The sequence below is a fragment of the Mchenga conophoros genome, linkage group LG10 (assembly GCF_057382185.1).
Source record: "Mchenga conophoros isolate Kocher_MC1m ecotype Shallow Benthic linkage group LG10, M_conophoros_male_GT1.1, whole genome shotgun sequence".
In the NCBI taxonomy this organism is placed as follows: domain Eukaryota; kingdom Metazoa; phylum Chordata; class Actinopteri; order Cichliformes; family Cichlidae; genus Mchenga; species Mchenga conophoros.
Genome location: NC_140535.1, coordinates 20,832,086 through 20,845,346, shown reverse-complemented (window position 1 = coordinate 20,845,346; position 13,261 = coordinate 20,832,086). Strand labels below are relative to the sequence as shown.

The following is a 13,261-nucleotide window of genomic DNA, read 5'->3' as shown; positions in this document are numbered from 1 at the left end:
TACACACACTGAAAAGCTAATTTGACCTCCTAAATCTGTTTTCACATAGAATGTGTAAATGTCACAAGCTTTTTAAAGTTAAGAGTGTGTCTTTGTTTGGAGTAGACTTCATCTGCTATTATCTTTTTAATTAACCATAAGCAGTGGATGATTGTAAATGCCAGTCAAGTATAATTTCTTATGTGTTGAACTGGAATGTTCTGGTGAGCACAGGTACCAGTAGTACTACACTAAAGTACCAAGAAAGGAGATTTTTGCAATAAAATAACTGTAATATATCATACAGTTGTGTTTTCCAATGAGAAAGGCCGAAATTAGATTTACAGTTTTTATTTTACTTTTAAAATGATTTACCTTAAACTGGTTTAAAGTGCATTTAATGCTAAGGTGTCACAGCTAAATCATACTCTGGACATAAGTTTCCACCATAAAAAGTGACAATTAAATAACTACACAAAACTTAGAGACCAAGACCATACACAAAACAGAAACTTCCACTAACAAGTCTAGATATCTTGAAAGTCACAGTAGGGCTTTTATTAACTGCCTTGAGGTTTAAAGTCAAATGCATATTTACACTTTGTAATGTTCATTGACCAGCATCAAATACACTATTACATTAGACTCTTTCACAGACTCTTTTACATTTAAAATAGTCTCAATTTTCAATAACAATTATAAAATGTTATATTGTTATTATGAGACATGAAACATTGTTTTGTTTGCCATATTTTGGATTATTTTATATGAAATTTTCTATGTTTTCAGCTTTTTAAACCCCTCCGCAAAGGATGATTGGGTACTGCTAAGGTTCAAATCTGAATGCTTTTTATTTGTTTGCAGAAATTTTAAATTGCATTTTAACTTTTAATAACTTCTTCAACGATTCTTTGATTTCCTGTGTCTGAAGACCATAGATTATTGGATTTAAAGTCAAAGGCATGACAGTGGCCAAAGACAGACTTACAGTCCTTGCATTTGGAAGTATTGTACTCCCAAAGGTAAAGATAAATAGTGCAGGGAGGAAATAAATTGCCACTAATGAAAGGTGACTTGTGCAGGTTTTTAAAGCCTTTAGTCTTTCCCTACATGTAGCAGTTTTTGACAAAGAATAACCAATACAGCAGTAACTTCCCACGATAAATGCCAGTGGAACCCAAAGAACAAGAACTGGTGCCAAATGAGCAATTACACGATTTGGAGTAAGATCATTGCAGCCAAGCCGATACACAGGTCCATGATCACAGAAATAGCTCTGAATAACCACAGAGTCACAGAAAGAAAGTCTTGTGAGAAGACCAACTGCAGTGAGTATGATAGTAATTGCAAGAAGCCAGAAAAAAGCGATCAAAGATAAAATGAGCCTGTGGCTCACTCTCATTTGATAGTGCAGCGGGTACATGATAGCCATGACTCTGTCAAAGGACAACACAACCAGATTAAAAGCCTGAGCTGCAAAAAAGGTCAAGCAGAAAAACATGAATGCCAAGCAGTCATTGTAGGAGATATGGTGATGGTTAAACAGAAAAATGTCAACAAGCTTTGGCATCAAAGCAGAGCTACTTAACAGGTCTGTAAATGCAAAGTTCACAACTCCAATATGTTTTGGACCTCTCAATGTATGATCCAAAATTATGCCAATCATCAGTAGTGTGTTTCCCACCACTGAAAAAATGTAGATAAAGCACAGAAAGACAAAGTAATACCTAATATTAGCTATGCCATTAAATGCACTTATTATGAAATATGCAGGTTTCACAAATGTGATGTTTTTCCCAACAGCTGAATTAAAAAATTCCATTTGAATAATTTTTTTTTTAATGTTGAAGGTTAAAGTTAATGTCCTTTATTTTATGTTTCAGCAAACCTTCTTTAGTTAAGACTGGCTCCAAATGGAAGCAGAGCACGTTTGTGTTCTGTCCCTTATAGTCACTTTGCATTCCCCTATGACATCAAACCATATGGTTACAGCTTTGTGCAGACAATTTAACTAATAGGAATATTACATAATGGTTAATATTTTCTGACTGCCATCTTACTATCCCGAATTTTTTTCCGAATGCTGGTCAACCTCAGACTGACAATACAACTCAAAATCATGTTGTTTTGGATTAATTAAAAAGCTGGAAAGGGTACTTTGTGAAAATGTGTGCCCTTTTTCTACTCCTGATATTAATCTAAGATTATCAAATACCGGCTTTGCTGTCCTGCCAAGCTTGCTGTTGGGCACTGTTATTTTGTGTCAATAAGCTCGTAAGTAGCAAATTTAGTTAATAGAAGTCAGTCAATAATGGTAAACGCTAACATGTGTTAAAAGACTCATCAAAGGTAATGTATTTTTTCATGAAACAGAAGAGGATGGATGGCTGGAATGGAATGAAAAGATAGATAGATGTTGTGCACTGCCTTGGAAGTTTGGAGTGGAGCAGATGTTGTGATGGGCCAACTCACAGTTTTTTTTCCTCCAGAAGTCAACCACCATCTCTTTTATTAATCTAAGCTTACCAAATACCGGCTTTGCTGTCCTGCCAAGCTTGCTGTTGGGCACTGTTACCTGTGTCAATAAGCTCGTAGGTAATGTTGTGTTAAAGCAGGTGTAATTGGTCTTCACCCATGATGTTGTGATGGGCCATCTCACCATCTATTTTGTCTTGCTGACATTCAGAAAGAGGTGTTTCTTTCGGACCATTCTACAGTTGCCCTCACCAGATCCCTGTACTCAGACTCCTGCCCCCCCCCCCCCCCCCCTTAATGCACCCAACCACTGCAGTGTCATCAGAAGTGTACAAGGTAAAGAGGAATGGAGATGTAGACCGTATCATGTGGTGCCCCAATATTACTAACCAGCACATCAGGAAGGGTGCCCCCCAGAGTTACAAACTGAGGCCTCTCTGACAGATAGTCAGCAAATCAGGAGACAGTAGAAGTTGTGATATCCATCCCGAGAAGCTTCTCACTTAGCAGAAATGGCTGGATTGTTATTTACTTTGCTTTTGTTTCCTTGTCGTTTGTTACTGGAAGACTGACTATGATTCTATTACCAGCAAATTACATATTACAGTATGTCAGCTAACACACTTGCTCTTGTGGAGACTGGGGAGATTTTCTTTTCCACCCCTTAAAGAGCACCCAGTGTGCACATTGCCCGACTAATATTACACCAGACCAGTAGAGATAAAAAACAAACCCAGAATTTAAAAAAACATCAGTTTTAAAAGGCGGCTCTACTCTAAAACTGTGACACAACCATGTGCAGTCCGTCCTCCAGCTGACTACTATGTTTGCTGCACAACTTGCTTGAGGTCTTCTAAAATCACTTCTTGAGTCTCTGCTGTAAGGACATAACCACAGTGTGTGTGAATGGCTACTCAATCATCTCAGGCTCTTCACCTTCACAGTTGCTCCTCAGTGCAAATGAGAGAAAAACAGCACCTGCTAGTGATGTGTGGATCAATCCTGAAATATCGATTCCTCTGATACCAATCATTTATGCTCTAGAATCAATTCTTACATTAAAATATCGATATTTTAGTAATTTAGGGTAAATTTGTAGTTTATCATTAACAGGAACACAGTGGAAAGAAACTATAACATTCGGATTGTCTACATTCAAATTCAGAGGCTGCTTCCACCTGAGGACCCAGCCTTCGCGGTCTAAAGAAAGCCGGGTAGTACGGCACGAGCTCCCTCCTTGGAGTGAAATGCTGCCGTCTGCTCCTTGCTATCTAAAATATAACCGGGCGCTGACGTAAACTCTCGACCGTCTCACACTTCTGTTTAATCAGTTTTCTGTTTGTGTGAAAACCCCGAAGGAACCCACCCAAGGGATTAAAAAAGTTACATTTAATTTAATCTAATCTAATAACTTTAATCTCAGCCAAACCGATTGACCCACGAACAAATAAAACACTGAAAAAGCCAAACAACATTTTTAAGTTATCAAAGGGACTTATATATCATGTTTAACCTGAGTAGCGAAAGACAGCGGTGGGTTTGAAAAGGATTAGCCAGGAGTCCGGTGTTCTCACTGGCTCTAGTGAGCCTTGAACCCCCACTCGCTATCGAGCTGGTGAGACGTCTGTTACCCACGTCGGAGCGCAAAACGTCGGAGCGCTTTTGAAAATATGTGGTGTCTTGATAAACCCTAGCAGATATTTGAAGTTTACACAGCTGACACATTTTTATCATATTTTAACATATGTTCACCTGAAAATATGTTAAACGTTTATTTTGTGACCCAAAAAGAATAATAAGAGTAATATTAACACTAACTAGCTGCCACCATTATTGACTACTGCGCTGGGCTGCGCTACGAATTCTGGGACACAGCTTCTTCTTCTTCGGGGTTTAATGGCAGCTGGCATCCTTGTACATGCAGTGCTGCCATCTTCTGTTTCAGTCCGTTATTACACTCTTAAATCCTACTACTTATTCCTGCGTCTTTTGTGATCTTACAAAGCTTCAAACGACACGTCAACTATTAAATTAGTTGTCGACAATTTTAATAGTCGACGTAATCGTGACTAGGGCTGGGCAAAACGATTATTTTCCTAATCGATGAATCTAGCGATTAATTTTTCGATGCATCGATTAATCTAATGATTAATTTTTCAATCCGATTCGATTTTGATTTGATTCGATTATCGATTATTTCCATATTTTTTGACTTGTATAGCAATTTCACATTTACTAATTTATGTATATCAATGAAAAACACAAATTTCTTCATTTGAAGACCTTTTAATAAAAAAAATTGCAAAATAAAATTGTAGAGGTCATACAATCAATAGCATTTAACAAGAAATGAAATGTGCAAACATATAAAATTAAGGAAAAGTTAACAAAACATTTCAAATAAATAGCAACAATGGTGTCTTTAAACAAACAAAATGTAACATTCACTTTGCTTTCTCCCAAAAAGTGCTCTTCATTCACAAAACAAAATCCACAATAACATTGTAGTACAATCTTCTGTTTTTAACAAAAAATTAAATGTTGTGCAGAACAAATATGAACAAAGGAAATCATAGCAAAAAATTAATAAAATATAAACAGCAGCAATGGCGTCTTTGAACAAATACAACGTAACATTCACTTTGCTCTCTGCAAAAAAAGTGCTCTTTGTTAACAAAATATCCATTTTGCTGCCTTCTCTCCTATTTGTGTGTGTGTTTGTGTGTGTGTGTGTTCAATCATGTTCATCACATGAAGTAGTTATGCATTGGAGTGGAGAAATGTTAGCATTTCTACATGCTCAGCAGTCAGGCTTGCCCTTTTTTTGGTGACAATGTTTCCAGCAACTGAAAAAAGCCTTTCAGATGGTGTTGATGTGGCAGGTACAGCCAAATATGATTTGGCTAAATTAGCCAGTGTGGGGAATCTTGTTGCATTATTCTTCCACCATGTAAGGGGGTCATTATCCCTTGGAATAGGGGCTTCCCCAAAATACAGCAGTGCTTCTTTCCTCACCGCCTCATTTTCTCCATCCCCACCCTGGTCAGTGTTTTCATTACAATCTTCCTCCTCAGAATCTGTACCCAACAAAGTGTCCAACACAGACCTCTTCTTTGTTGGGGGACTTGCTGAGGCTTCCTGTCCCACATGTTCCTGCTGTAACTGTGATCTCTGCTCCCTTTTGAGATCAAGTGCCTCCCTCTGTACTGTTACTTGCAGTTTCAGAGCATCTTCTGGAGAAAGGAATTTCAGTTTACGAAAACGTGGATCAAGGGCAGCAGCAATGAGTGACACATTTTTTCCATCTGCTTGAAATGCAGATACCTCTGGCTGCCACCTATACAAGATTTCCTCTTCTGCACAGTTCTGGAAAGAGTTCACTGCAGCAGAATCAAATGATTTGTTTTTGGTGGATTTCAGGAGACCTTTCAGCAGGGGGGGAAGAACAGAGACTGTGACATAAGACTGTCCACTAAGAACATTAGTGGCTTGCTCATAAGGCTTGAGCACCTCCTTCAATTCATCCAGAAGAATCCACTGATCACTTTTCAGATCTAGGTACTGTTTCCCACGCTGTGTGACTTTTGGATCTGAAAGCGTCGCAACCACTGGCCATCTCTGTTCCAACAGACGTTCAATCATGTAGTATGAACTGTTCCATCTGACAGCGACATCCTGGATTAGTTTATGCTCAGCTGTACCCATCTGCTTTTGCTTCTGCTTAAGTTTGGTGCAAGCTGGCTCACTTTTCCTGATGTGCTTTACAAGGCCCCGTGCAGCTGATAGTGCCTTATCAATCTTGCCAATCTTTCAGTGCATGGTTTACAACCAGTTGCAGTGTATGCCCGGCACACCGATAGGACACCACTCCAAACTTCTCTTTCAGGATGTGGAGAGCTGCAACTATGTTACTTGCATTATCATGCACAATGGCAAGGACATTATGCAAGGAAATGTGGAATTTCTCTGCCACCTTCTCCACCCAGGAGGCAAGGTTTTCTGCAGTGTGGCGCTCTTCAACTGGCAGTGTTGCTAAATTGAAGGAGAGAAGATCCCAATTGTCATTAATGAAATGACAAGTTACCCCTAAGTAGGACTCTGTGACCAGACTTGTCCAAGCATCAGTGGTAAGGGAGATTTTGGATGTGGCCTTTTTTAGTTCATTCCTTAGTTTCTCAACTGAAGTTTCATACTTTCTCTCCATCATGCTTGTAAAATGACGCCTAGACGGCAGAGTGTATCCCGGTTGGAAAGTGGTCAGCATTTCTTTGAATCCCTCACCCTCAACCACAGCAAGTGGTCTCATGTCTTTTAAAATCATAGTTAAGACGCTCTCGGTAAGTACAGCCGCCTCCTGGGGGGTGCATGGTGTACTTCTTCTCTGACAGTAGTCCTCCAGACTTTTCTGTTTGTTCCTGAAATCATAAATCACACACAGCACACAGATGAATTCGAATAATTACAAAATAATTATATGGAAAGCATAATATCAAAATAATTAGATAAGGATCTGGTTGTTATAATAAATAAATATAAACCATGTATGTGCCTTACTGTTGTTGAAATCTCCCAATTCTTTGAATCTTTGGGCTGAAGGAAGGACAATACTCGGTGTATTTATGCTCAATCAACAATCATTTATTTCCATACAATTCAACACTTAAGAGCATAAGGACCATCATGATGGGGAGACCTGCCTGCAGAGGGTCACAGCAAGTCTCAAAATGGTGACGGGTTGCTCAGCTTTTTATAGTCTCTAGTGGCCCCCACCTAGTCGTAAAAGACCAAACATTAACATTCTTTCTCTCTTACGGCGCCTCAGTTATGACCTCGGCAGTTGTTTCTCTGCTTTCTGTAAGGTGGGGGTGTGGAATGTGGTCTGTCTATCTCCCCTGTCTTAGACACAGAGTCTCCTGCTTACAACCTTCTCTTTATGATTCAACAATAGAACATGTCAAGAAAACAGTGTAACACATTCCCAGCAGATCAAGGATACAGAGTGATGCACACTTATCTAATAAACTAATAAGTGAATATGTTCTTTTAACTCAAAAGTATAATGAGAACTAAACTACATACAGCTCACACACTCTATATTAAAGGGTATAATATGATCTACAGCAGTATTCTAATTCAACTACTTTGATTACATATATAAGGTAACATATAATAACAGAATAATCTAATACTGTTATGCCATGTGCTTTCATAGCATAACAGTAAGAGATTAATGATAATCACCAATGTTGAACATATGATATGGCTGCAAAAAATAACTGCAAAAAATAGCGTTTAAACAGCCATAGCCGATGGCACATTTACTGGTGCACTGCTTTCTAGCCATTAGATGGCATAACTTTGACCTATAAGATCAAGCTGAAGAAGCATTATGTATAAAAACAGCATTCAAATAGGATGAAAGACATTAAACTTGACAAATCAAGAGTTCGTTGTCATTTTGCTTTTGCAAGCACTTTAATGATGTTGTAACATTGTCCACGACGGCTACGTTTAGGTGGTGGTGAATTATCCTTGTTAACATTTCTCCTGCGGCCAATTCTATGTCTCACATTTTCATCTTTCGCCGATTCTGATAATCAGCCTGCGCGCATTCCGACTCATTTTGCCAGCATGGGCCACAAATTAAAAAAACAACTAAACAGCAGCTGCTATATGTTACTACTAAGCAGCTTAAATTAGTTTTGTATTTATGGAGGTTGGGTGTTTATCTCTGTCTATGAGTGAGTGTATGTCTAGGGGAGGGGGGGGAGGGGTCGGATGAATTAACGGGTAAAAACCAGCGTTAGTAAAAAAGTTGAAAACTTACGGTGGTTTGTCCTTTTCAGAAGCTGCTCCTGGATGTCGTCGTTTGAGGTGCTGGTGCATAGCCGTCGTGCTTTTATGATAGGCCATTTCCACCTTACAAAGCCGGCAAACGACTGAATCACTTCCTTTTCGGTTAAAATATCCCCATACTGTAGAACTGCGTGTTCGGGTGCAGTGGTTTAAGTCGACTGCGACTACCTCACTCATGTTACCGCTACTCGCTGCCGCCATGTATTTTTTTGAAAGTGACGACGCATCGACGTAAATTGTTTTACGTCGACGTATTTTACGCGTCGACGTAATCGATTACGTCGACGCGTTGTCCCAGCCCTAATCGTGACTAGTCGACTAATCGTGGCAGCCCTAGCTGGGAATGCCTAGCAGAGGCCCCAGTCCGTGAGATCTTTAATGCACACCTCCAGCAGAGCTTCAACAGCATCCCAAGGGAGACTGGGGACATTGTGCACGAATGAACAATGACAATGCTGCCCTTTGTAACTGATTTCAAATCTATCACTATCTATCTAGTGTGGACGTAGCCCCAGGGTCCTGTTCGTGAGTGATGGGAGAAGGTAGTGGAAGATTGACAGACGGATTGGTGCTGCGGCTGCAGTGATGCAGATGTTGCACCGGTCTGGTGTGGTGAAGAGGGAGCTGAGTGTAAAAGTGAAGCTCTCAAAATTAGTTTTGTCGCTGATTCATTTTTGACCTCTTGCCTCAATTTTATTCTGCAACTTAGACATCCACATTACGCACACTCTCACATAACACATACATATAGGGCCTTGGAGGTGGGCATGTTTTACAGCATCCAGAGGATGGTCGGTGTATTCCAACCCACCTCTGGCGCTGGTGCCCTACCCTCAATTTTAAATGCATATAGACACTGAGGGTTTTCGGGAGGAGCCGTGCTGCTCTCTGATAGGAAGCAGGAACCACGCTCTCCTGTGTTTTAAATGCACTTTAGAACAGCACACAGCAACACTACATATGAGTGGGCGGAGGGAGGTTTGGGGTCTTCACTCACCCTGGTTCTGTTAGCCGTCAGGGCTGGGGGGCTGGGAGGAGGTGCTGGCCGTCAGATTGGGTTTTGGGATGCGGGGCCTCCCTGCTACTGCAGAGAAGGAGGTGGTCCGCTTGCCTCCATCCCAGAGAGAAGGGTTACATCTCCTGGGTCTAGGTGCGGCTTGGCCCTCTGGGGGCGGGGGTACCTGGACCTAGGTTATAGAGTATGTTTGGGGAGTGTGACTGTCTGTGCAGTGTCTATTTGTGTCTGTCTACACGTTGGGTGAGTGCCGAGTATTTGGTTGTGTATATGGGGGTGGGAATGCACGTTTGTGTCCGCGTGCGCCTGTTCGTCTGTGTCTATATGTCAGGTTGGGTCTTAGACTCCACCTCTCTGGGTACATCTCAGGCCCTCCAAAGTACGGAGGCCTATCTCCCCTCACCACACTCCCTGCCGGTGGCTGATGCCCTCAGACGTTGGTGTGTTGGTGGTTCTTGTCGACTGGGGCTGGGCGCTCATGTATGTACTGGCTCACTCCTGGTGGCCGATTGGCAGGGCCTGGCGCCTGTGGCCCGGCTGGGCCCCTTCTGGGGGGTGGGGTGCCCTCAGGCCTCTGGGCCTGAAGCTCGGTCCTCTCTGGCACAGCTGGCTGCCGGCAGAGCCCGCGGGCACGCCACTGAAACCCCCTCTGGCCTCTGCTCCGTAGCTGCTGGGTGACCTCTCGTTTGGAGCTCTACTCAGCTCTTCCCAGGAGGGTGGCACGGTTCCCCCCCTTTGGTGGTCCTCCTCGAGTCCTCGTACTCTGGGGCCTCTGGATGTCTGGGGCCTGGATCTCCTCCATACCTGCTTCATACCCTGGGGGACGGGGCTATGGCTCCCCACACTCCCTAGCAGATCGTTACATGGAGAAACCTTTGGAATACAAGCATGCTGATCCACGCAGGTATGCACACAGGTGTACACACGGGTGTTCACAGACGCGGACTACACCTTTCTTGGCTGCTGCCTCAAAGCACATTGTGCGCTGTCTATCTTGCGTGCTGCACAATAGCGTTTAATATTTCGTATCTACTGTTATCTACTGTTAGCTAGTTTATTGTGATGGTGCTGTATTTATTATGTTGCTCTTTTTTTGTTTGCTTTCTCTTCTGTTTTTTTTTCTCCATACAGGTGATCCAGGTGCTTTGTTTGTTTTTCTTTCTTTCTTCCCCACTTTCTCACCATCTCTTCTCCCCTCTGTTTTTATTTCTCTCCGTCTCTTTCTTTCATTCTTTCTCCCTGTCCTATCCCCCAGTCATGTCTGTCCCGTTTGTAGCAACCAAAAATAAAATAAAATAAGTACATACAGTAATTATAATAAAGGTCAATCAAATGGACCAATATGGCAAGGCTATGATGATCCACTTGGTAAAATAAATCCGCTTGGCATCTTTCTTGGCCTTAAGACAACAATTCTGATGGCTAAAGATCCAAACTGAACAACAAAAAAATAAAAAATAATCCCCTGACTTCTAACCCTCTACTGCATGACTTTTTAATTTTGGGGAAAAAAAATATTTCTCCCTATTTTGGGGGAGTTTTAGGGTCCCTAATAATATATCAATCATAAAATTTGACACCCTGCCAGATATTGGTTTGTTGCTTCAAGGCAACACTGTGCAACAAGGGTAGTAAAATGCCAAGTTATTCTATAATAAGTTGTATTAGTACAACAAGGATGAACAAATAAATAAACAACAAATAAACAATGTAAACATTTCACAAAACAATAAAACACCAAAATACATCCAACATTTGACCCTAACCCCATGCACGTGCGCACACACACATGCACACACACACGCGCGTTGTGTTCCCATCACTTTTGGGGACTAACTTACATTAATTTCCTGGAGACTTATCCTAACTCTACCCATCACAAGTCCCTGCCTGAACCTTACCCTAACCCTGACTCAAGCCTTCACCCTAAAATTGAATGATTTACCTTGCAATTTGTCATAAAGTAGGCGAGACCTCACAATATGAGTGTGTAAACCAATTTGTGTCCCCACAACAATAAGTAATACATGACCACACACACTGATACCCACACAGCAATATTGGTATGGCAGGGATCTGGCCCACACAATGTGCTTACACATGGCCCATATACTGCAATGAATAACGGCCCTTTGGTGGCCTAGACCTTGTTTGCCAGAGGTGGCCCACGCATGGACCAGCACAAGGCCAGTTTCAGACACCCTGGTCGTCCTGTGCTGGCCCATGTGTGGATTACCTCTGGCAAACCTGATCTGGGCCACCAAAGGGCCATTATTCATTGCGGTATGTGGGCCATCTGTTGGTGGTGTGCAGCCACGGGCCAGTTGTAGACACACTGCTGGCCCTGTGCTGGCCCAGAACGGTTTCAGCTCTGGCCCTAGATGTCAGCATAATGTGTACCTTAATCAAGCCATGCAATAACAGCCTGTGCCAGAACATGCAAAACAGTGCAAAAGTAACATGCCGAAACTCTGTTCAGACAGTGAATGGACTGATTTTTATGTAGCGCTTTTCTACTCTCCCAGATTACTCAAAGTGCCGGTTTGATACCAGATCCTGGCCAGACCTGCTTGCTATGTGGGCACTAACACACACACAGACACAGTTACTTTACCAACTGACCCCTGAGCTCCTAAGTGTCTCTCAAACCTCATTCAGGGATCCACTCCTCTACTTCACTGTTACTCCCTGAAAGCTCACTGTCCTCACTTTCTGAGGACAGAAAGTGCACATTCCCTTGGTTTCCTTGCATAAAAAGTTTTTACATCCATGTCCTGTAATTATGAGTAGATTGTAAAGTAAAAAACATTGACTATGATCATATAAATGCACACAAACACATCTCTACACACATATCCAAATGCATTATATTGCCTGAAAAAAATTGGGCTAACTGCGCAGTGTTGCCTTGAGGCAACAAATGAAAATGAACAGTTTTACAGTATAAATACATTTAAAAAAGTAGAACAAACAATCAAATATGCTTCTTAACATATTCATGCACATAAAAGTATTTTTAATATACATTTACTTCACTATAAACATGTAAAATAGTGATCTTTATCTTGCCTCCTAATGGAGATGTCTCTCATGTAGTGCAGCTTGCAGAAAGGGGCCCTGCCCCCCCCCCCCCCTAAATCAAAGTCACACCACCTTCAACTCATCATTTTATTGAAAAGAGATGTACCTGGTAGCATTGTTTGGAAAAAAAAGTTGGTTTTTTTTGAAGGGCCACTGTAAGGCATGAAAATGTGGTTTGTTGCCTCAGGGCAACGCTATGCAGTAGAGGGTTCTAATGTCACTATCAAGTAAAAATTTCAACTCTTCTCCAATGTTTTGATTCTACAAAAGTAATCACATCACTTAACTTTCCACCTTATAAACACCAGCACTACCATTGCAAGCATTTTACATGCTGATATTTGGCTTTCAGTCAAAGCAGTGTTTGCCTTTGTGCTGCCTCACAGAGAGACAAGCTGGCACAGCGAATTTATTAGAAATCGTGGATATGAAAAAGTTAAAAAAAAATGCATATATGTTTTGCTTTCTTCACTAAAAAAAACCCTCCTAGAAGAAAATTAGACCAAGATAAAATAATTGCATTCTGTTTTGAAATGATTATCAACACAGAGACAAAAAAATAGGTGAGACATTCAATGATTTTTTAGATACTATTGCTTTTTAAACACCCCATAATCACCTTGATCACAAATAATACGTGCATCCTAACAGACTTTTTGTGTTATCGTTGATTACATTTTGTTTAAGAAATAATCTCCATTCCTATGAAATTACTTGTTCTTTTATTGCAAACAGTCTTAACTCATAATGACATTAGACAATTCTACTTTAAATTCTATTTCAAAGGACATATTTCAAAGAAACACAAACATACACAATATATAGTGCAAACAAATGCTCACATCACTGCTAGTA

General features: G+C 41.1%; 2 protein-coding genes across 2 annotated transcripts; both read right to left on the bottom strand.

Annotated features, from left to right (window-relative positions):
* Positions 1-829: 829 nt before the first annotated feature.
* Positions 830-1,801, bottom strand: LOC146565834 (olfactory receptor 1E16-like). Its single transcript, XM_085290174.1, has one exon. The coding sequence runs from the start codon at positions 1,799-1,801 to the stop codon at positions 830-832; it is 972 nt and encodes a 323-aa protein (XP_085146300.1).
* Positions 1,802-5,214: 3,413 nt separating this feature from the next.
* LOC146565833 (E3 SUMO-protein ligase ZBED1-like) lies at positions 5,215-6,814 on the bottom strand. Its single transcript, XM_085290173.1, has one exon. The coding sequence runs from the start codon at positions 6,157-6,159 to the stop codon at positions 5,215-5,217; it is 945 nt and encodes a 314-aa protein (XP_085146299.1). The 5' UTR covers positions 6,160-6,814.
* Positions 6,815-13,261: the final 6,447 nt, after the last annotated feature.

Coding starts and splice junctions, on each gene's coding strand:
- LOC146565834 (XM_085290174.1), bottom strand. CDS start 1,801: ATGGAATTTTTTAATTCAGCTGTTGGGAAAAACATCACATTTGTGAAA.
- LOC146565833 (XM_085290173.1), bottom strand. CDS start 6,159: ATGGGTACAGCTGAGCATAAACTAATCCAGGATGTCGCTGTCAGATGG.